Here is a 24,513-nt window from a genome sequence, read left to right on the forward strand (position 1 = left end):
ACAGGATGTAAATTAGTGTGGCAGATGCAGCGGACCCTCTGTAGCATTTATAACAATGTCATTACCAGCTTGTGGGCGTTTCAGTCATCAAAACCCTTTTTTAACATCTGTAACAATTGTTTTCAAAGAACTCTATTTCAGTGTATCCCTCCAACTATGACACGCCGGGAAAGGCTTTTATATGTAGCACCACTGAGTGTGTGTTCTGTTTTTGTATTGTGTGTTGCTTGCAATGTGATGTGCCTTATGTTGCCATTTGTCATCTGCCTCACAGGCCTGACTCCTGAAAAAAAAAAAAAAACATAGCAGTTTTTCTTTTTTTTCCTTTTCGTCCTCTTAGTCTCTTTCTCTAAAACATACATACACAGTTACTTGTTCGCCGACACTTAGATATTGGGTCTGAGGGCACAAAGCTTTCAAGTACGGGTCTATTTTTATCAGTTTTACCCTCTTATGTCTTTTTCCCCTGTTCTTTTAAAATTCCGGAGGAAGCCTGTCTTTCACCGCCTGAAGAGTGCTTTCTTAGACATTCAGAATATATTTGAATTTTCCCTTTTTTCACTCCACATTTTAGTTTTTTTAGTGCCAAATGATCAGTTCACTTAGAATTGTAAAATAAAGGGGGCCTGGTAGCTCAGTGGTAAAAGACGCTGGCTACCACCCATGGAGTTTGCTAGTTTGAATCCCAGGGTGTGCTGAATGACTCCAGCCAGGTCTCCTAAGCAACCAAATTGGGGAGGGTAGAGTCACATGGGGTAACTTCCTCGTGGTCGCTATAATGTGGTTCGCTTTCGGTGGGGCGCTTGGTGAGTTGTGTGTGGATGCCATGAAGCCTCCACATGCGCTATGTCTCCGTGGCAACGCGCTCAACAAGCCATGTGATAAGATGCGCAGGTTGATGGTCTCGGACGCGGAGGCAACTGGGATCGTACTCCGCCACCCGGATTGAGGCAAATCACTACATGACCACGAGGACTTAAAAGCGCACTGGGAATTGGGTAAAAAAAAAAGAATTTTAAAATAAGATCATTAGTTCTCATTTACACTGTGACTCCAGAGTGTATACGCCCAATTTTAATGAGCTGTAGCGCATATTATTCATTTAGGTCCGTATAGGTTGTACGGGGTCCCAAGTTTTATAGACATAAACGGATAGTTCACCCCCCCCCCCCCCCAAAAAAAAAAAGATTATCATAATTTACTATCCCTATAAACTTTTTGGTTTTACTATGGTCTGAATGCTTAAACAAGCTAACCTGCCAGACCTTTGTAAAAAAAAAAAATCCTGACAGGATGATAACAAAGCTCCTCTCACAAATAGTGATAACAGTTAATGCTTCCACAACACCCCACCAACCCCTGATGTTCACAATACTGAGCGTTAGTGTTTTGCTAAAGCCTTTATTTTGCTCTAATTAAAGGCACATATGTTTTAGAGCAGGGGTGGGCAATTATTTTGGTACAGGGGCCACATCAGGCTTAAAGTAGTGCATGGGGGCCACATTATACTGCTTTTGAGATACAATGTTCTGCATTGATTTGTTTTTTTGTATCTTTTAAGCCCAGAAATAGTTGTGTTCTCAATTTTCTGAAGTGTATGTGACTGATGGGACTATTCTGCAATTGCCTAAAGTACTGTATTGCTCTACAAAGGTAGATAATTTTCTGTCAGGCATTAAAAAAAAAATGGAATAAAGGCTGAGCATAATTATAAATGTTTTATTTTACCATCTCTACCTCCCTGGTAATGTATTATTCAATTTAACACTCTGTACATCAGGGGTCTGTTTTAATTAAAAATTAAAACAAAGTTGGCCAGTTTACTTATTTTATTCTCGAAACATTACCTGTTTATGCGATAAAAGGGTCATGATGCGGGTCTTGTCAATGGTTTGATTTTCCATTCAGCACACAACTGAATAAAAGAGGCTGCATGACTATGATAAATGATTACTGCAAGAGTTAGATTAACGTACAGGGACTTCAACATTTCTAAATTATACAAATAAAAAAATACATATTCGTCTCTCGCTTGCTTTTGCTCACGTGTCAATGATTACCCCTCCATGTGTCAATGATGCTGAGATCTATGTTTATATTTTATTCAAAGGGGAAAGCAAGAGCTAGAAAGAGCGCGCTCCCATGCCTGGTTGACAGATTGCACAAAAATAATAAAATTAGGTGGAATATTTCCAATTTGCACAAGTATAAATCTCAAATTGGCGGGTTTGCATCTCTTATCTGGCAACCCTGAGAATGTTAAATGCTTGTGGAGGCGCGTCAAGGTCCAGGTGTACTTAATTTTTGCGCGTTCCGGATCGGCTCGCGCCTGGTCGACCGCGTTGCCTTTTTGAGTATACTCTTCTAACTACGAGCAAATATGATGTAGCATAATAGCATGTCCACTACAACTTCTTTGTGATACTCTTTTAGTACAGTCAATAGCAGGCACATGCGTCAGCGAAGCGCCCAGCCGAAGACCGTGTGCGCGGGTCAAGAAAATCTACGCGGTGCACGGTCAAGTCGCGCTGCTGTACTGATGACGCAATTTGTGTCACACATACTGTGCACAGGGCAATCTGCAACGGACACCCAAAGTGTACTTTTGCCCTTAGGTCCCAATGCAAGATAACTGTAATATTCAATGAAAAAAACACTTTTAGGTTAAATGAGCGGCAGGCCAGATTAAACCATGTGGAGGGCTGGATCCAGCCTGCAGTCCATAAATTACCCATGTCTGTTTTAGAGTAATCATGAATAGATATCCGAACTACCAGTGGGGACTTGGATTCATCACAGTGATTTGATTCTTTTGAATCAGTTTACCAATAGGCTTGTTCAGATTAATTCACTGATTTGTTTAGTCACCCTTCCTGTGGGCTACATCATTATACCAGTTGGCAACCAGTGTGTGACTTTTAGTCATGGCCTTGAATGACATCTAGCCCATAGGGTTGTATTGTTTATGTAACAGGTTCTTTCAAGAATACTGAGGCTATGTTTTCTGGACTAAATACTGACTACTGTTTTTTAAAATAGTATGTGAAACAGTGCACATCATGTATCAATAAATATTTCAAACTGTAGTATGCTACATTGTTTTTACATGACCTAATTATGTATATTTAACTCTGTGAGTGGTTATCATCTCTGAAATATTAATAAAACTTTATTTTCCATTGGTTTATCCAATCTTGTGTAAACATGTCTTGGCAGTCTGGTCTAATAGAGAGCAACAGTCTGGTTCCAGAAGTAAAAATCCTATTGATTTTTAACAATAACTTATTTAAAGACAGACCTGGCGAGAGCTCCAAGGTTGTTAATTGATGGTGTATGCTCCTGTTTAAGGCATCAATCTGTGTTCTTTCAACTATTATTTTTCAAAAACACATTTAATAGCATTATTTCTGGTTAAAAGCTACACTAATCAAGAATCCTGATGAGACAGACCACCAAAGAGTTATGACCACCCACTGCCATGATGCATTGCGAATTATGTTATTGATTCTGTCTCCTTACACTTGTAAACTAAATTTTGCAATAAAATAAAAAACATTTCTGCATTTAGAATCAGCAGCTCTTCCATTTATGCATTGTTTTTATTAGCAACATTTGCAAATTATTGTGTCATTTGCAGTGCTCCATGGGATTGTAGTTCATTCCCACATTAAAGACGTTAAGTACACAATCTTGTACCTTTGTCTTTTTGTGCGATTTCCAAATACTTTTTTTTGTTTTGTTTTTTTGGTGCTTCTAATCAAAGTTTGTAATGTTGTGATCAAAGTCCCTTTTAAGGCAAGTCAGTTCACTCAGCCATCTTGGGAATGCTCCCATCATCTAAAATCTAACAACAATGGCATCATAAAATGTGCTAATGAAGCGCAATTTATGATATCATTGTCAGATTTACTGCTGATTTGAAATATGTTATTTAATAATAATCTTGACCATCTGTTTTGGAGATTTCAGTCTTTACCCATTCAAACCGATAGGAGTTATCCATACAAAATAGCTGCCCAGGAGATTTCCCAAGATGTCCGGCAAGTTGACTGACTTGCCTTGAAAGGGACTTTGGCTAAACAGTCTCTCGTTGTAATTCACCTCGGAGCAGGCTGGTTTGATTCATTGCAAATTAAGATGTATACACTACATGCCCAATTATTAGGCAAGTGAGTATTCTGATCTTATCATTATTTCCATGCACATTTTCCAACTCCAAACCATATAAACTTGAATGCTTATTGGATTCAGTCATTTTCAGGTGGTATGTATTTGTGTAATGAGGGAGGGTGTGGCGAAAGTGACTAACACCTTATATCAAGGTGTGCATAATTATTAGGCAACTTCATTACCTCAGGTAAAATGGGCCAAAAAGGAGATTTAGTTGACACTGGAAAGACAAATATTGTAAAATGCCTTTCAGACGGATGCAACATTCTTGAAATAGCTAAACTATTGAGGTGTGACCTCCAGAAAATCAAGTTTTTTTGTTGCGAATAGTCAACTGGGGCACAAAAAACGCATGGAGAAGAAAAGGTGCAAATTAACTGCAAAAAATTTGAGAAGAATTAAACATGAAGCTACCAGGAACCCATTATCCTCCCATGCTACCATATTCCAGAACTGCAACCTACCTGGAGTGTCCAGAAGTACAAGGTGCCAAGTGCTCAGAGATATGGCCAAGGTCAAAAAGGCTGAAACACGAAGATTGGGCAAAGAAATACATGAAGACAGATTTTTCAAAGGCTTTATGGACAGGTGAAATGAGAGTGACTCTTGATGGACCAGATGGATGGTCCCGTGGCTGGATCACTAATGGACACAGGGCACCACTTCAAGTCCGGTGCCAGCAAGGTGGAGGAGGGGTACTGGTATGGGCTGCTATCATTAAAGATGAGGTAGTTGGACCTTTTCGAGTTGAATATGGACTGAAACTCAACTCTCAAACCTACTGCCAGTTTCTGGAAAGTACTTTCTTCAAGCAGTGGTACAGGAAGAAGTCCTCAGGATTCAAGAAGGCTATGATCTTTATGCAGGACAATGCTCCATCACATGCATCCAAGTACTCCACTGCTTGGCTAGCCAGCAAGGGCCTTAAAGATGCCTAAATAATGACTTGGCCCCCTTCCTCACCTGACTTAAATCGTACTGAGAACTTGTGGGCCCTTCTCAAACATGAGATTTACAGTGAGGGAAGACAATGCACCTCTTTGAATAGCATTTGGGAGGCTGTGGTTGCTGCTTCAGCAAAAGTTGATCGTGAACAGATCAAGAAACTGACAGACTCCATGGATGGAAGGCTCATGGCAGTTATTGAAAAGAAGGGTGGCTATATTGGTCACTGAATATTTTTGAAAGGCCAAAAATGTTATTTAATTGTCATTTTGTGTTACTTATTTGTTGCACCTACTCTAAAAATATTATTATTTTTAATAGAAATGATTTTTGTAATTTAGTTGCTTAATAATTGTGCACACGAATAGTTGCCTAATAATTGTGCACACTTATATATTCCCCTGAGACAGACAGAACTCACTTTTTCTTTGTTAAACATTCAGGTTTGAGGTTCAATATCATTTTGGATTGACTGAGAGCATTGTGTTTGTTCAACAATAAAATTAGTCCTGAGGAATACAATTTGCCTAATAATTGGGCACGCAGTGTAATTAAAGGCAGAAGATTGAGCCTCACTTCCTTCTTTCATTTTACAATTTTACTTTGCTCTTCTTTGACTCCAAGTGCTTGATTTTGGTCAACACATTGATCGCTGTCTTTTTATACCTTTGGTCCACACTGTCTCTTATCTTTGGTCTAACTCTCTTTCTCGCCTCAGGTTTTCTGAGCACTGGAGATCAGTCTGCAAAGGGGAATTATGGGCTATTGGACCAGATTCAGGCTCTGCGCTGGCTCAATGAGAACATCGGCCACTTTGGGGGAGACCCAGAGAGAATCACCATATTTGGCTCTGGGGCAGGAGCCTCGTGTGTCAACCTTCTCATCCTGTCCCATCACTCAGAAGGTTTGAACCTCTGTTGTCACCAATATCATTGTCAATCAATAAAAAATTCCAAGTTAAAGACAATTTTTATGCTATAGATATATTTACACTATGCAATTCTATGATTTAAATCAGTGGTTGAGAATGTCATGGTTACTTTCGTAACCTCTGTTCCTTGATGGAGGGAACGAGACGTTGTGTCGATGTAGTGACACTAGGGGTCACTCTTGGGAGCTCCAAACACCACTGCTTTTTTGAAAAAAGGCCAATGAGAATTGGTGAGTGGAATTTGCATGCCACTCCCCCGGACATATGGGTATAAAAGGAGCTGGTATGCAACCACTCATTCAGGTTTTGTGCTGAAAAAGAGGGGGGTATTTTGAGTGGAATACGTCACATGGTTTTACCGAGTCTTGTCGGAAGTATGTCATGTGGAGAGGTCCCATGGTAGGTCCTACCCGAAGGGGGAGGAGTTTCTACAAAGCATGGCGACCGGGGGCAGAGGGGCCTCTGCCCAAGGAAGATGCAGTTTACTGACAGGGAAATGATTTTGCGGAAGATATCACATGGGGTCACCTTGGGGGAACCAGCACATGTGGAGCACCTACCTCAGTACAGGGTCTCATTAGCACACATACGGGGCCGGCAGCGAGTTTCTCCGCAAACTCAACTTCCAGAAGGCTAAGGGGGAAAGTCATCCAGGGATCACAGTCTGTGAACACGACTGGGAGTCAAGAGAACACGTCTTCACCTCAAGGGAGGGGAAAGGCACTATGTGCAAGTAGTAGACCCGGCCAGCTGACCCGGAACTTACCTGCTCATGCCTGCCAATACACGGGACGAGACCGGCTCAACCCGGAGATTGTAGAAGCTCGCAAAGGTGTTGGGTGCTGCCCAGCCCGCTGCTCTGCAGATGTCTGCCAAAGAGGCGCCACTAGCCAGGGCCCAGGAGGCCACCACACTCCTGGCAGAGTGGGCTTATAATCCCGCTGGGGGTGGCGCGTCCTGAGCCTGATATGCCATCGTGATGGCGTCAATGACCCAGTGGCGATCTTCTGTTTGGAGACAGCGCTTCCTTTCCACTGTCCACCAAAGTAGACAAAGAGCTGCTCAGAGCTTCTAAAGCTCTGCGTGCGATCCAAATAGATGCGTAAAGCTTGCACCGGACACAGCAACGCCAAGGCTGGGTCTGCCTCCTCCTGGGGCAGTGCTTGCATGTTCACCACCTGATCCCTAAAAGGGGTCATGGGAACCTTGGGCACATAGCCCGGTCGGGGTCTCAGGATCACGTGAGAGTAACCTGGACCGAACTCCGGGCACGATTCGCTGACAGAGAATGCCTGCAGGTCCCCGCCCCTCCAGCCTCTCCTGCAGGAAGGAAAGCACCGATCTGACTGCGCATCTCTGGGGGTCTTCGTGTCGGGAAGAACACCACTTAGTGAAAAGACGCCACTTCAAGGCATACAGGCACCTCATAAAGGGCGCCCTAGCCTGAGTGATCGTGTCTACCACCGCGGGTGGTAGGCCACTTAGGTCTTCCACATCCCATCCAGGGGCCAGACGTGGAGATTCCAGAGGTCTGGTCGCGGGTGCCAGATGGTGCCCCGTCCCTGAGAAAAAAGGTCCTTCCTCAGGGGAATTCGCCGGGGGGGGGGCTGTTGCGAGGAGCGTGAGATTCGAGAACCATGTCTGGGTGGGCCAGTAGGTTGCTACTAGGATGACCTGCTCCTCGTCCTCCCTGACCTTGCACAGGGTCTGTGCAAGTAGGCTCACTGGGGGAAACACATATTTGCATAGTCCAGGGGACCAGCTGTGTGCCAGCGCATCTATACCGAGGGGTGCCTTGGTCAGGGCGTACCGAAGCGGGCAGTGGGAGGATTCCCGGGAAGCAAACAGGTCTACCTGTGCTCAACCGAATGGACTCCAAATCAGCTGGACCATATGAGGATGAAGTCTCCACTCTCCCCTGAGGGTAACCTGATGTGACAGCACATCTGCTGCGGTGTCGAGGTCGCCCAGGATGTGAGTGGCTCATAGCGTCTTGAGGCGCTGCTGACTCCAGAGGAGGAGACAGCAGGCGAGTTGTGACATGCAACGGGAGCGTAGACCGCCTTGATGGTTGATGTACGCTACCGTCGCTGTGTTGTCTGTCCGGACCAACACATGCTTGCCCTGGATCAACGGCCGGAACCTCCGCAGGGTGAGCAGTACTGCCAACAACTCTAGGCAGTCGATTTGCCAACTTAGCCATGCCCATCTCGGGACTCGAGTCTGAAGCCAGTGCTGAAGCGGTCTCATATGCATCAACCCAAGCGGTGTGGCTGCTGCTGAGGATGCCATATGCCCCAGAGGTTTCAGTGGAACCACTGTCCTCCGTCTGAACACCTTCTCATTCGTGAGGCGTGCTGTCATCGAGACGCGAGGGGACAAGGACAGGCCGAAGGGGAGGACCTTGTACTGGTACGCCTGGCCTTCAAAGGCAAACTGCAGGAAGGGCTGTGTCAAGGTAAGACCAAGACGTGGAAGTACACATCCTTCTGGTCTACCGCCGCGAACCAATCTTGATGCCGGACGCTCGTTAGAATGCATTTTTGCATCAGCATCTTGAACGGGAGTCTGTGCGAAGCCCGATTCAGTACTCGCAGGTCCAGGATTGGTCGCAGCCCACCGCCTTTCTTCGGTACGATGAAGTAAGGGCTGTAGAACCCTTTCTTCATCTCGGCTGGAGGGACAGGCTCTATCGCACCCTTGCGCAGAAGGGTAGTGATCTCTGCACACAAGGTAGCGGCGTTCTCGCTCTTCACCGAGGTGAAACGGATGCCGCTGAACCTGGGCGGGCGCCTGACGAACTGAATCGCGTAGCCAAGTCGGACGGTCCGGGTCAGCCATTGTGACGGGTTAGAAAGTGTGAGCCACGCGCCCAAACTCCGGGCGAGGGGGACCAAGGGAATGATCACGTCGGACATACCAGCGGGTGGGGCCTCGCGGCAGGGCGGAGCTCGAGGTGCCACGTCGAGGGGACTCGAGCCCCGTGGCTGTGCTGAGTCCAGGGACATCGAAGCACCTACCTGGCTCCTGCCGCCCACCATAAGATTGACCGAGGAGGGGGTAGGAGGGATCTCGTCCCTGTTGTCCACCGGAACCAATCCCGTGTGGGCGTGTTTGTGCCACAGCTGTGGGCAACCGTTCCCGAAGGAGGAAGCCCAGCCGAAGCCCGCGACCGCAACATTGCCATGGTCATGTTCTTGCAATGAGGACATGACTCATCCACGAACAATGTCTCCGCGTGGGCAGTGCCCAGACACATAAGACTGCGATCGTGGCCGTCAGAAGCGGAGAGATAATGACCGCAACCAGGAATAACACACAAACGGAAAGGCATCTTTAAAAAGACGTTCCATGTGTGCCGCTCTTTTTGTGAATGAAAATATTCTTTTTTAGAATATACTCTCTTATTTTCGCTCTGCCGAAACGCCCAGGGGCATTCTCTGCACTCCTCGGGTGCAGAGAGGGAGAAGCTGCTGAAATGCACCGTAAATCCAGCAGTTTTGAGGTGCGTCTTTGGAGGGAATTGAATTCAGTGCACTGAATACAACCGCTCGGCTCCGATGAGAAAATGAATGAGTGGTTGCATACCAGCTCCTTTTATACCCATATGTCCGGGGGAGTGGCATGCAAATTCCACTAGGACACTAGGGCTCCCAAGAGTGACCCCTAGTGTCACTACATCGACACAACGTCGAGTGAGTGGCAGATAGGGAACCAGTGATTTAAAGGTCTGTTTTGATAGGATTGTGGACAGCATGGAAAAAACATGCTAAATGCAAATGATAAAATAGAATCAGTTGTGCATCATTATAATGGCAAAAAAAAAAAAAAAAAAAAATCTGGGATTATAAACTTTTAAAAGGATATTTCTTCCCATATCTTTTGTTGTTGACGTTAAAGGCTGTACGTCTAATCAGAGTCACAGTATTTTGCCGCAAATTATTTTATAATTCGGTAGAAGTTAACCACATAATGCAGATACCAACATGGACCGGTTGCATTACATGACCTCATTCTCGAGCAAAACTATAAAAGATAAAAGAGAATACAACCCAGACAATAATTAATACAGGCTTACTTTCATCAAGGATAAACATGGTTTGTGACCACAATATGTTTTGTGCTGTGCATTCTTGGCTGCCAAGAGCATAAAACCATCAAAATTAAATTTTGTATGGTAAACAATTTTGCTACTGTGTTGGGTTGCAACCCAATGGACAATCTGGGTCCTGAAGCAAAACCAGTTGAAAACAACTGCTCTAAATTTTATGAATAATTTGAAAGCACCGGTATATATTAAGGCTGTGTGAATGTGAGACTATTTTTTGGCACTGCCTTACAGTATATGTGTGAGTTTGTGTGGGTGTGTGAGACTGATTTATACCGCTATCATGAGATCACACGTGCGTCTGCATTTGATGCCAGTTTATAATGAGAGCTGTGTGATAAAAATGGAGGGATGTGAGACAAATTCATAATGAGCAGTGTGTACATGTATGCGTGTGTGTGTGTGTGTGTGATGCAGAAGTGTTGGACTGCAGCTGAGCTGATTCTTAATTGATTTCATAGGGAACTGAAGCTGGGGGGTCTTGTAACAAAGTTGTGTGTGTGGTGTGTGTTTGGGGGAGGGGGAACATTTTAATAATTAATAAAAGATGAAAGATGAAAACAGTGGGACACTTTACATAACGGTGCAGTAGGGTGCTGAAAGCCAAGATGGTTTCCTCCTAGTTATCCAGAGGGTTTTTGAACACTGCTGAGCTCACTTTGTTTCACTTTCACTCACGTAATAAATCAGATTTTCAGAGTTTCAACCTGCCCAATTTACAGCACATATTAAATCGTGCCCCTGGCTGCTGGCGAATGCTGTTATGGGTTACAACTTGTTGAACACCTGCGTGATCTTTCTATGAAACTAGCACCTTGTTACACTTTTCCAGAATTAGATTAGATAAAGTATTAAAGGGGAAATCATTTGATATAAAAAAGTGAATTGTACTATGAAAATACAGTATACTGTAACTTAGCTCATTGAAATCCTCAGATTTGAAATCCTCTGGATTTACATGTTGAAGTAGGCGTGTAAGTCGCAAACAACTTCCATATTGTGATATATTTCTGAGTGAACAAGAAAAAAATGTAGGATGGGGATTTGAGTTTATCCATCGACTGTTGATTGGATTGTGAAAGTGATGTCCCTTTTTGGAGTTAGCACAACCCCCTTTGGAGAGCCTCTGCCCTCTTTTGGAGATTCTGCACGCATTTGGAGATCTCTGGCCTGCAGCTATACCTACTTTGGGAAATTGAGCAGCGATCTTATATACTGATGATAGCACATCGCAGTTTTTGCTTATGGCGAGGCTGTAGCCGTTGAGAAATGAGCAAGTAAAAGAAAGATTTGAATCATAATACACTAAATATAAAGGGAAAAAAACACTTACTCATGCTGTACATCCCAAGATATCTATATTTAAAAACATGAAATAACACCATAGGCATCCGAGTTGTGTTGTATTCAGTAGTGATCACCTCAACAATTCAAGCGTGAAATGTCTCGAACACAACACAAATTCACCGTTATTCTAAAATAATGTCTATTATGATGTTTGTACATGCCTTTGAGTTGGCACAGAAACACAGACGTTGTGTTTTAGATATTTTATATGTATTCTACATAAATAATATTATTTAGAAATATGTGTAACCCAAGTAATATACTTAAAAGTAATTATTTTAACAAATTAACAGTAACTGTAATCTGATTACAAATTTAAGACATTACATTACTTTTTGACCAAAAATGTGATTAGAATATAATCATATTACTTTGTAATTAGATTATACCCAAACCTAGTTGGGACTATGTTTGTTTGGCTGGACTAATCACGGTCACCCACTTGCTGACTTTTCTTAATTGTCTTGTAATTGGCCCTGCTTTCAGGTCTGTTCCAGAGGGCCATTGCTCAGAGTGGCACGGCCATATCCAGCTGGTCAGTGAACTACCGGCCACTGATGTACACCAAGATCCTAGCCAAGAAGGTTGGCTGCAGCAAAAGCGACACTGCTGATCTGGTGGAATGTCTGCGAAGGAAGAGATTCAGAGAGCTGGTAGATCAAGACATCCAACCTGCCCGCTACCACATTGCATTTGGACCAGTGGTGGATGGAGATGTGGTACCCGATGACCCTGAAATCCTCATGCAGCAGGTGTGATGTTGGATACTGCAAGTTCAAGGCTCCCTACTTTTCAGTGTTCTGAAGCTCCCTGTGTTTCTGGAGTCTAATCGCAGCAGTTAATTCATGCAAATAAATGTTCTGTATGACATTTGTGTAATGTCCTTAGGGGGAGTTCCTGAACTATGACATCCTGTTGGGGGTGAACCAGGGTGAAGGGCTGAAATTTGTGGATGACAGTGAGGGTGAAGATGGAATTTCTGCTGCTTCTTTCGATTACACCATATCTAACTTTGTAGATAACCTATATGGATACACAGAGGGTGAGTTACCTTGACAATCACACATTCATACACCCTATTATGGCCAGGGTCCCAAATTAATGCGTATTAAGTGCCAAATGTGGGAAGAAAATGGCTAAAATAAAAAAAGTAAATAAAAATAAGGTAAATTGCCAATTGGCCAGTAACTTTAATTGGAACATTTATTAGGAACAATATACGTGGTTTAAGTGATGTGCATAATACAAATCAAAGACATAAAACCTTGTAAAAAAGAAAACATCTATCGCAACCTGCTGTCTTCAAACAACATTTACCTCAGTGCACCATCAGAAGTTTCTTGAACAGTGAGTTTGTTTGTGTTTTCTCCAGAACTCCATGTGGTGACACATATGTGGAATTTTCCTCACATTAAAAAGATCATGAAATGAAGAATCAAATTTACCTTAATGTTTAAACATATAAGAGGTAACTGTACAATAAAAACATACTGTAAGTTTTAGAACTCAAAACTTCCTCCCCAATCTAAAAAAAGCATTTTTAGTTACCAACCTGCTGAAACATCTAGTGTGTTTGTGATGTCACGAGACATTGCTCATTTGCATTTACACATCCCACAACATGCGTCATCATCATGGGTGCACTGATGAGGAGAGAATGGCTCAAGTTACTCCGATACTACCATTTGTTCTGCACATTTTACTGCAGAATCTTTTTTGAATCACGCACAAAATGCTGCTTGCTTTTCAACGTTTATTTTATTTAAAGATGCGGCAGTGCCAACTATACTGCACCCTGCAGTAATGCCGGTAAGTAAACCATTTATTTCTAATATTTCATTTATCAGTGTGGTAAACTCTGATTAGGACACAAACATCTAGCAATGTATCATTATTACACTGCTGCTTATCAAATCAATACATAAACGAATAAGGAATATTTGTTGAATAATTAGAGTTGAATAATTGTATCATGTGAATAGAAAGCAGAGTGAAATTAAAGATATTACAGTGTAGTTTACGATACATTTGCTATATTGTAAACCCTTCACGTTTGTAGCTAGTGTTAGTTAGTGGATAGTGTTTTCACTGTTGTCGTCTTTTAGACATAAATTTTCACCAAAACTTCTATGCTTATTTGGTTACATCTGTAGTTTTTCCATTTGATCAAACTTACTTGCTTTCATTAATTGTGTGGAAAGTGCTAAGGGCAGAAGAATGTGGAGCACAACAGAAAACAATGGTGAACTATATGGTAGTACGGCTGCTTTCTCATTTGTCTCGTTATATCTATAATGACACGCATATAGGATGAAATGAAAATGCATCGGGACACCCATTTTCCCATATTTGAGCGCAAATTTATCGAGGGAGATTCCCTAGCCAGCGAACATTACGTATTGAAACTGGGAGATCAAATGGCAGCGAAATTACCCATTATGGCATCCGCGTACTCCCAACACAGATGCTACAGACTTCCGGTTCGCAACTTATTCACATTACCAAGCATTGAAATAATCACTAACGACAGTCAAAAACTATGGAACACTCCCTGTTTACTTAACGTAAATCCCTTTCTCACTAAAATCTGTGTATGGATGCTTTCGACAGCAATCGCTGAATAAATAAGTACACAATCACACACATTAACATGGTAAAGTTACTACACTGGGCTCTCACACTTATGTATTTTTTCATTAATTACAAACCTGAGCACAACCCCAACCCTAAGTTATACTTGAAAAACTGAACCAAACCCAACCCAAAACCCCTGGGTTTGTCAAGTCCAGTTGGGCCTAGGTTGGGTAGCAGAACTCTACTGGTCCACTAGCTAGACTAGCACCAAACCAGCACTAACTAGGATAAACCAGCCTATATCAGTATGGGATTTGCATGCTGGTTAAGCAGGTCTTTTCAGCAGATACTGGCTCATGATACTTATCCTGCAAATGACACAATGACCTGCACTGTTTGTCACAAATATCCAAAAACGGCGAAATAATCCCATTGTCAATACAAATAATGCAAAATATGTTTTCATGGCCAGTAGATTTTGTCAATTCCTCTGCCATTGGCAGGTGGGACAAAAAGTTAACTTTGGACCATGCTTATTGCACTTATCCAAGGTAACTGGTCTAATTTTACTACTCACCTTGTATGTGTTCTTTCTGTCTCACTTATCCTTTATTGGGACAAGGTGCCCTGCTCAGTGTGTCAACCAACTCTAAAACATCCATCTCTCTTGCTCTCTCTCTCTCTCTCTCTCACTCTCTCTCTGTCCCTTTTTCTTAGGTAAAGATATACTTCGGGAAACTATAAAGTTCATGTACACCGATTGGGCTGACCGTGACAACGGTGACATGCGGCGTAAAACTCTACTTGCACTTTTCACTGATCACCAGTGGGTGGCACCAGCAGTGGCCACAGCGAAGCTGCATGCTGAGTTCCAGTCACCTGTTTATTTTTACACCTTCCACCACCACTGCCAGACAGAGGCACGACCCGAGTGGGCAGACGCAGCACATGGTGATGAGATCCCGTATGTATTTGGCGTTCCCATGGTGGGTGCCACAGATCTATTTCCCTGCAACTTTTCCAAGAACGATGTCATGCTCAGTGCTGTGGTGATGACCTATTGGACCAACTTCGCCAAGACTGGGTAAGTGAGACTTAGATTGTCTGATTCTTGTAAGTCTAAAAACTTACCTCTATGTACCATCAGAAGTTTATCTAGAATGGCAAAACTTTTTTTAACTCCATATGGTGACAAAAATGTGGAATATTAAACCACCAAAATGAAAATATTAAAAAATGCATCTTCATGTTTATTTATTTTTCTTTATGAGTGGAGCTTGCTAAGGCTTTTTCTAAAATTGTTTTACAAAGCCCCTAACCAGAAGTATTAAACTTTGGCACATAACTCATCCTGCATCATTTATGCTACAGAGATGGTACCTCAAATCATCCATCTTGTTGAGGAGAGCTGTGCTTTTACTTTTGTAAGAGATCGGACTTAAAATTTTCCCTGGCAGATGATAAAACTGTTAAAAAATTCCCACAGACTTGTGGGGGATGAGAAGATGATAAAGAATTTGGGGTGGGTCTTTTGGCCAGTAAGTACCCACCTAGCAGCTAGGGGTTGCAAAGACTAGTGAACTATTCAACTTTACCACGTGATTTATAAAACAGCATCTGTAGGAAATACAGAGGAAATATCAGAAAATAAACCATAAATGCACAATAGCCCTGTTGGTGGCAATATGCACTTACAATGCGAATAGGCAAAAATAAAAGAAGAAACACAGCGGGTGTAGGGCCTGGTGGCTCTAATGTATTTAAATAAAGGTGACACAAATGTTACGTTAACCTGCAATATATGCAAACTGGCCTTAAAATATAACAGAATTATTAGTGCAATGCATAGTCATTTAAAAAAAAGCACCTGCTGGTGCTAGCTAGTGATTTTTAACATGCTCAGCGCTACTTTGTGTGTTGGAACATCTGACCTAATTGCTGTTTGCTCCTTCAAAGAATGCGAAGTGGCAACAGTTAGATAAGTGCTTCAATGTTGGAATCCGAAGACATGACGGAATGCATCCCCATTGTCATCTGCATGCTAGATCCATTCTTACAGATCTTTGGTTTATCCCTGACTGCATGAGAGAGGCTGGACATAACCATCTGAACAAGCTGCTGCGAGAGAAAGGGAAATTGCCTGCAGCTATAGGTAGTCCAGGCTAAACTAAATAGTTTCACACACTTATGTTAACTTTTAGAGATGTTACAGCTTGATGTATGCCTACCTATTGTTGCACACTTATAATATAAAAGTGCTTACAAGGAGATGATGTAGAGGTTGATGTTCAATCTAGTCTGTTCACATAGAAAACAACATTCAAACCGTTGTTCATAATTTACTACTAAGCGCATTTCCATGGCAACCTATTAGACCCCAACCACATTCTAGCTGGCTATCTAGTGCCTGACGACATCTAGCTATGTTAATTTTTTTAACCTCCTGAGACCCCGCATCCACATGTGTGGGCATCACGTTTTGGCTTTGCTATAGGCTATGCATAATTTAATTTAAACCAACTGATCCCAGTTCAGGAGACTCCAGGCTGTCATTAAAGGGTTAAACTTTCCTGAGTTATTTGGCAAAACAAAATGTTGCCGATCTCAGCTGAGTTTGTCTTTGGGTAAATGCCAATAAAACTACATCTGGTAAGAAACCTCATTAAAATTTTACATTAAAACATTTGAGTCAAAAGAGTAAAGTCTCTAGTTTCATCTGATATGCAATTTTAAAAATGTCATAGATTTATTGTGAAACGGCACACTGTTAAAACCATGTACGTGGACTGTATGCTCATTTACCTTAAATTATCCTATATTCAGTCTGCATTATCATTTATCACTCTGCATTTAAAACTGTTCTGAGACCAGTGCAGACAGACAGAACACTGGAGGTTGAGTCATTCGCATATTAGTGAGCAAGGGAGCATCCTATAGCTTTCCTATGCAGCCAACTTCATTCTTTTCTAATATCCAGTCAAAAGTTCAGTTTCAGGCTGCAGATGATGTTTAGACCAGTAAACATTTTTGGCAGACATGGGACGATGTTAATCAGTATATAGATTCAGAGTTTGTCATGCAAAATTTTATTTTAACGTGGTTGGCAGTCACTGGATGATGCTGACCATTACTTTGAATTAGAAGTTATTATGCAAATATCTTATTGGTAAAATGCTTCAGCACGGGCTATCACTTGTTTGATTAACTGTGCAAAGAGAGGACATTGAGATTTTGTTGCCAAAGTTGAAAAAACATTTTAACATAAAAGTAAATTCAAGTCTTTGTATTTGTAAGATTTTTTATTTGTGCTTTTCCCAATACACTTTGTTCCAAAGCAGCTTTACAGAAAACTGTAACATCTCAAAAACATGAATAACCAGTTCTCTTGGAAGCATAATAAACAATTTGATTTTAAAAATATGACTTTCTATAGCTTGGTATTATTTAAGATTTTACAGCTTTGTTCTTAGATTTTTAGGAAAACTATTTGGTGTAATATATATATATATATATATAGTTTACATACACTTAGGTTGAAGTCATTAAAAATATTTTTTAACCATTCCACAGAATGTATTTTTAACGTGTATTTTGTCTTACTGAGTTATTATAGTCAAAATTAGTGAAAAAATCTAAAAGTAATCCAAAGTATTTAGATTACATTACTGATTTTGAGTAATCTAATGGAATACATTACAAATTACATTTTACAGCATGTATTCTGTAATCTGTAGTGGAATACATTTCAAAAGTAACCCTCCCAACCTGTATATATATATATATGTATATGTATATATATTTAGTAGGGACTACTAGTTACAAATTTAAAAGGGGAAATGCACACAGCAGTCACGCTCGGGTCTCAGGAGGTTAAATTACACATTACTAGTTTAACCCATTACATTATAGAAAACATAGATCTATCTATTGTGAACTGTATGATTGTATGGGTCAGGGAGTGGGATTTCTTGGTGGGTGGAATGACGTCTCGACTAATGGCCTCCACTAGTCGACTATTAAAAATCAGTAGTTGTGCAACCCCTACTAACACTAAAATAGCCTAGCAACCAGATAGCAATGCGCTAACAACCACTCAGATTACCTAAGCAACCGCATAGCAATGACCTGGCAACCACCCTGAATACCTTATCATCATGGTGGCAAGTTTTGCATGGCCAAGCAACACTCACATTTTTGCAGAAAAGTAGATGTCAGTTTATTGCTTTTTTTATTTGAAATAACACAATTAAACTGATCATGCTGTAAGAGGTTTTGTGAAATCGGGCTTTTAAAATAAAAATGGAAAAATGTAGTTTTAAAGCTGGCTGCTCACACAATGAGACCAGATCACTATAAGATAAATTATGTGAAACAATTGCATTAAATTGTGCTGTACTGTGCTTTTATTTTCTTCTCACTCTGTGTTAATACTTTTTTATAGTGATCCAAACATTCCCGTGCCGCAGGATACCAAGTTCATCCACACTAAGCCCAATCGCTTCGAAGAAGTGATCTGGACCAAGTTCAGCTCTAAAGACAAGCAGTACCTGCACATTGGGCTGAAGCCTCGCATCCGTGACAATTACCGTGCCAACAAGGTGGCCTTCTGGCTGGAGCTGGTACCACATCTCCACACCCTGCACGAGATCTCCATAACCACACGACTACCTCTCGGGCCCCCTGGTACACGCTCCACACGCCACCCTACGGTTTCTACCTATCCACCCGACCCTGACCCTGATGGTTCTGAAAGGCCTCGCTTCTCCCCCTTCCCAAGTGAGACGCGGGACTATTCGACGGAGCTAAGCGTAACAGTAGCAGTTGGGGCTTCGCTTCTTTTCCTCAATGTGCTGGCATTTGCCGCACTGTACTACAAACGTGACAAACGGCATGAGCTGCTACAACGCCGTCACCGCCGCCTCTCGCCCCAACGTGGGGCAGGGCCAGGTGTGGGAATTGTGGGAGCCCCTCCCCATAATGACCTGGCACTGAGCCAGGAGGAGGAGCTAATGTCCTTGCAGATGAAGCAGCAGAGGGTGGAGCTTGATCATGGCACGCCCCTTCCCCCACGTAGTCTCCATGGCGACCTGGAGCCCCTGAGACCACCCGTATGCCCACCAGACTATACTCTGGCGCTGCGGCGGGCACCCGAGGATGTACCACTTATGACGGCTAACACCCTTTCCATGATCCCTAGCACCATCACTGGCATGCAACCCTTCCATGCCTTCAACACATACCCCCCTGTGCCTGCACCAAGTGATGGGCACAGCAACAATGCCCTGCCCCACCAGCACTCCACCACACGGGTATAGTAGCCACTCAGAGGGGACCAGACACCCCACAACCGTAGGAAAACAGACCTACAGTGCGAAGAGTGGTGTTCTACATAGATACTGTCCAACATGCCACTCCTGTGCTTTTTAACTCCTCTCCCAGCACACTCTCTTTCTATCTCTTTCTTTTTTCTTTTTTTCTTCTTATATTTTTTACTTTTCCTGTTCCTCTTATTCTTGGATTGAGTAATGGAGACGGTTTTGGGCTGAGACACTTCTGCCAGTCTTAATTTTTCCCACTCAATACAGCAGCTATCCCAACACTGAGCTCCTCTCTGTTTTTACCTAATTTCCCATTTCTGTCTTTATCTGTTCTTTTCCCCAACACACTTCTGCTCTGCTGTAGCTGTTTGTAGTCCCCAAAAACAGTTTTTCCTACTTTGGACTGTTTTATAAATCAAGAAAACATATGTGTAAAATATGTATTATTGACAACCTTATAAGGCTATGAATGAAAAAAAGAGATTCTACTATAACATTTTTACCAGCATTCTTGTGCCAAGTACTGTGATCATCGTTCAATCAGATGCAGTCTCGTGGACGGACATGGAGAGAATCGCCTGAACTGGATCTATTCGAGTAATTTGCAGAATTTTTTTTCTTTTTTTTTTTTTCTTTTTTTTTTCTCTTAAGTTATTTTTTGCTTTGCACTGTCACTGTTATTTACCTAAGGGGAGAAATGACAAACACTACAAATATCTATATAAAAAGTAAAGATTTAGAATTATTTAATTTATATCTTGATTGCATTTTGGGAGATTTGCATGATTTATTTTTTAAGAGGAAAATGGACATCTGAACAGCATTTGTTCCACATTCAAGATTCAAGACTCTTCTTTCTTTTTCTTTTTATTATTGTTGTCTTTTTCTGGAACAGTCTTATCTCTCTTTCTGTCTCTCTCTTTCTCTCCCTGTCTCTATTTTTCTTTTTACATCAGCTATATTTTATGCTCTTCATTTGGAGATTCTTTTCCCTCTGTAGATACATGGTCACATCCGGAAATGAAAACTGATTCTTTACGATAATAAAGAGGAAAAATAGTTCCCTTCTTTTTTCATTTATAATTATGGAAGTCGTACAACAAAGCTCATCTTCTGGAGAAGGACTGATTTGATCCAATCCCCTTCTTTTCTTTTTTATCACTATATTTCTCTCTGCTCGTATATTCCTCTGTAGCAAACTGCACATCGTGTCACATTGAGTTAAGGAATGGTCACTGTGCTGGACTCTTATCTCCACAAAGACTCGGACTCTGCTGAGCTGGACATCCAGAGCGACGGGATCAACACCTGCACTTGTCTCCGCACAGCTGGATTCTCTCCATCTCTCTCTTTTATCCAGAGCCCAAAAGAGCTCGCAACTTATTCAGAACATTCCTCCTCCTCATTGACACTAACCTTTGAGTGATTATTGCAGTTTGAGTTCACTTTTCATCATGCGGACATCTTGTTATATGCCCTGTTACAAGTCTCCGTAAGACCTACCGATTCAACCTCTCACCTCTTTGTGTTTTTTTTAATCTCTCTTTCTGGGTGCTGAGAATTGAAGGAAGAGGGAGATTTGCATTTGAGTGTGCGTGTGTATGTGTGTATGAAAGAATATGCAACTTTAGAAAGGGTCAGATCGAGAGACTGACTCTGGAAGCTTCAAGCGGTCGATGCATCAGGTTTGGTGCATTTGGCGCGAAAGGTCTGGTCATGCGCACTACACGGACTTGATCCCAATATTAGCTGCGGTAGCTCTCAAGAACTAAATGCACTAAAATTATGCCACTGGAAGAGCTACACTGCGTTAAAGTGGAAGAGGAGTCATCCTTCACTCCACTTAAGTTTACTGTCCGTAACACAAAAAGCAACTGTGCATATTGATCATTTTCACCATCTGTTTTATTTGTTAGCTTGTCTTGTTTTTGGAGTTTCTGTCGGTGGGTGGATGAAAACACACAAGACCACTTTCTGTCATGCCAGAGATAAAAACCTGACAAAAAACACAAGATGCAAACTGTACATTTTTATAAATGTAAGAGATGACATGGTCTTTGTAAATATTTTGTTTATTGTTGGGTTCACCAGTTGAATAACCAATCGTATCCACTGTAAAAACAGGTGCAAGCTCATTCAACCAATCACATCTCTTCACCCACGACTCTAAATACTCTTATTAGATGCCAATTTCTTCATTTGATTTGAAGGTTTACAGATATTAAAGCTTCTTTTTGACAGTATTTCAAGAGACATTAAATTGTAATGAATGTTGAGGGAAGCGGAAATAAAACAAATCCATATTAGAGGATATATTCAGTCAAGAACGAGCGTGCTTGATGAGAATAATTGTATTTGGTATTAAAATTTGCTGCAAGACCCAATGTGCTTTAGTCTCTAGAGACAAGAAAGTTGACAAAACAGTTGCTGGAATGCTTCTGATGGTATAGATGAAAAATGGAGGGTGGAACTGATTTGTGGTCCAAAATAGGAACATTTTGTTGGAGCAGGAAAAAATAAAGGCCGAAACATACTCTATGCAAGTCTGTTAACACAGATTGGAGCACTTGGCCACGGCAATGTGCGGCCCGGTTAAACATGCTTATCGTACGTTTTGCGTTACTGTGGCAGGAACAAACCTCAGTAGTCAAGGGGGTGATAATGTTACCTTCAAACATCTGTGCCAAAACTGAATGTGTTATTATTCTGGTAAATTGCTATTGACTTTAACCTGCTTACCATTGCTCCGCCATGACATTAGTTGGCTTGTAAGAGAAAATTGACCGTAGAAGTGGGCAGTTCACACTAATATCACTATTGCACCCCTTGTGGCAACGTTGAGAATGCAATGCATACCACTGATATACAATATAGAACTGGATGGCTGATGACATTATAACATTGAAACCACTGCGCCACCATATCTGTATGCCTAAACATTCCAGTGTGCCTATGAACTTAATAGAAAAATATCTAATTTAAAAAAGGGGGAAAATTAGTCATTCAACTACCACTTGTATATCTGAAATCTGCCTGAAAAGCCTTACAACACAAAATTTCTATGCATGTTATAGTTTATTTATTTAGAGTCTGGACATTTTCCTGCTTCTTGAAAGTCTGAGCAAGTAAAGCTATCTAAAACGTAGCGCTAACTAACTCGAGAACAGATCTAGCTGAATGTAAACAAGTTCACTGAAACTGAGGTAAGATACAGACATTTTCAGACATATGTATTGCGAACATTGAAGTGTTCATTCTGAGTTATTTTTGCGAAAATTGTTTCTATTAAAAGTGTCTTTTTCTCACGGTGACTTGAGAGTGCACATTCTTGCTTGCTGTTTCTCTCTCCTACTATTTAAACTTAGCTGCACACTTGGACAGGTGAATGCTGTGATGTCGCGATCCACGTTAATCTTCTCCCTTGCAGCGAATATTATCCATAACGAGCAAATTTAAAGTCAGTCACGATTGTCACCATGGTGAAATGCTGGTGGTATCGGCTATTAGTCATTGAGGCTCTATGGCAGTTGGGGAATACCAAAATGGCTGCTCAAACACTTCCAGTGGCTTCACTTCCTGCTGGGAGTTTACCATTGCGTCAGCAATCCAGTTCTACTGTATATATATCAGTGGGTCTGACACGTTTTTTATGCAGTTACGCACGTAGTAACACTTTATTTTGATGGTCCCAAATAGATATTTAACTGACTATAAGTGACTTATCAACTGGCTTGCTATAGCTAGTAAACAGTGTTTCAACAAACGTTCAGTAGACTTAGAATAGCCTGTATAACAGCAGCAAAATAACAGCTTATCGACTGACTTGCTATAGGTAGTAAACAGTGTTTCAACAAACATTCAGTAGACTTTCAGTAGCCTGAATATAGATCTTTATTAATGACCTTTTAATGAACTGATGTTCTCAACAATAATGTAAGTAGGTCATAAATAGAGATCTATATACAGGCTACTGAAAGTCTACTGAATGTTTGCTGAAACACTGTTTACTAGCTATAGCAAGCCAGTTAATAAGTCACTTATAGTCAGTTAAATATCTACTTGGGACCATCAAAATAAAGTGTTACCACTCACGTTCACGTACTTGCGTAGAGTACGTTTCAACCTAAAGCGTTACTGTTAGGTTGAAAACCGGACATCTCTGATTACACATAGACCTTTCTTCGCAAGAGGCTTTAGGATGTAAATCAGTTGAGTCAGCACGTTTTTGTTTTTGTTTCGAGTGGCCTGCTGTTCGAGTCATTCTCCTGGGTGTTCTTCATTATGCTACAGTGGACTAAATGACATTGTGGGGTTGTTGTTTCTCTTACCTGGTTGTAACTTCTTAGAAATGTAACATTACCCAAACCACTGGAAATTGGCTGGGGTGGAGTGTGGGGATTCAACAGAGTTTTGGCTTATCTCATTGTTGTGAATTTGAGCTGCATATATTTCAAAGTAGAGAATTTAAACAGTTCATATTTTTCTACAAAAGAAATGAAGAGAGATGATTCTACCAGCAACTAACAGACAAATAAAGCACACTCTCACCAGACATATATGGTGATACTTTTTGTCTGGGTTGCCTATGTATTATAGAGGATTTTAAAAAATATAGAGAAACAACTGTTGGGTATTAATGCTTGGTCGCCAAAAAAAGACTTGCACCTGTTGAGTTTCAGTTTGTTTAATTTCAGCAACATAAAAGAGGCTTGAGATAAAGGGACTATCTGACCATAATGGGTCTAAAGAATGAAATTCATATTTCTATTTCCTATACAGGCTACTACACACTGTACGTTGTGTATCTGATCTGGACAACATAAAAAAAAAAACAAAAAAAAAACAAAGGTTATTAAACATATGCTGAGGCCCGCCTTCTCCTTATTTGCATGTTATTTCAGTATAAAACATGTTATTTCTTATAAAACATGTATACTTTTACGTTTGTTTGCTTTATTTTATTTACGTACACTTAACGAAAATTCTAGTGAGGGTTCATTACAGAGAGCATCTTTCTTTACTTCCTATTTTGTCCTCTAGATGACAAGGACTGTAGCCTCCAGGTTGAGTGCCCACATAGCAAATCCTGCTGAACCATAAACAGACCTTTGGCCCTGCAG

General features: G+C 41.4%; 1 protein-coding gene across 1 annotated transcript in view; it reads left to right on the forward strand.

The window, feature by feature from the left end:
- Positions 1-23,089, forward strand: part of LOC127433948 (neuroligin-2-like) — a 117,210-nt gene extending 94,121 nt beyond the window's left edge. Inside the window, exons 6-10 of the mRNA XM_051686336.1 lie at positions 5,834-6,019; positions 11,988-12,253; positions 12,390-12,543; positions 14,793-15,159; positions 18,517-23,089. Coding sequence (XP_051542296.1) covers positions 5,834-6,019; positions 11,988-12,253; positions 12,390-12,543; positions 14,793-15,159; positions 18,517-19,390 — 1,847 coding nt within the window. The 3' untranslated portion in view covers positions 19,391-23,089. The remainder of the gene's footprint in view (positions 1-5,833; positions 6,020-11,987; positions 12,254-12,389; positions 12,544-14,792; positions 15,160-18,516) is intronic.
- The last annotated feature ends 1,424 nt before the right edge of the window (positions 23,090-24,513 follow it).

Source organism: Myxocyprinus asiaticus, chromosome 43 (assembly GCF_019703515.2).
Source record: "Myxocyprinus asiaticus isolate MX2 ecotype Aquarium Trade chromosome 43, UBuf_Myxa_2, whole genome shotgun sequence".
Classification (NCBI taxonomy): Eukaryota; Metazoa; Chordata; class Actinopteri; order Cypriniformes; family Catostomidae; genus Myxocyprinus; species Myxocyprinus asiaticus.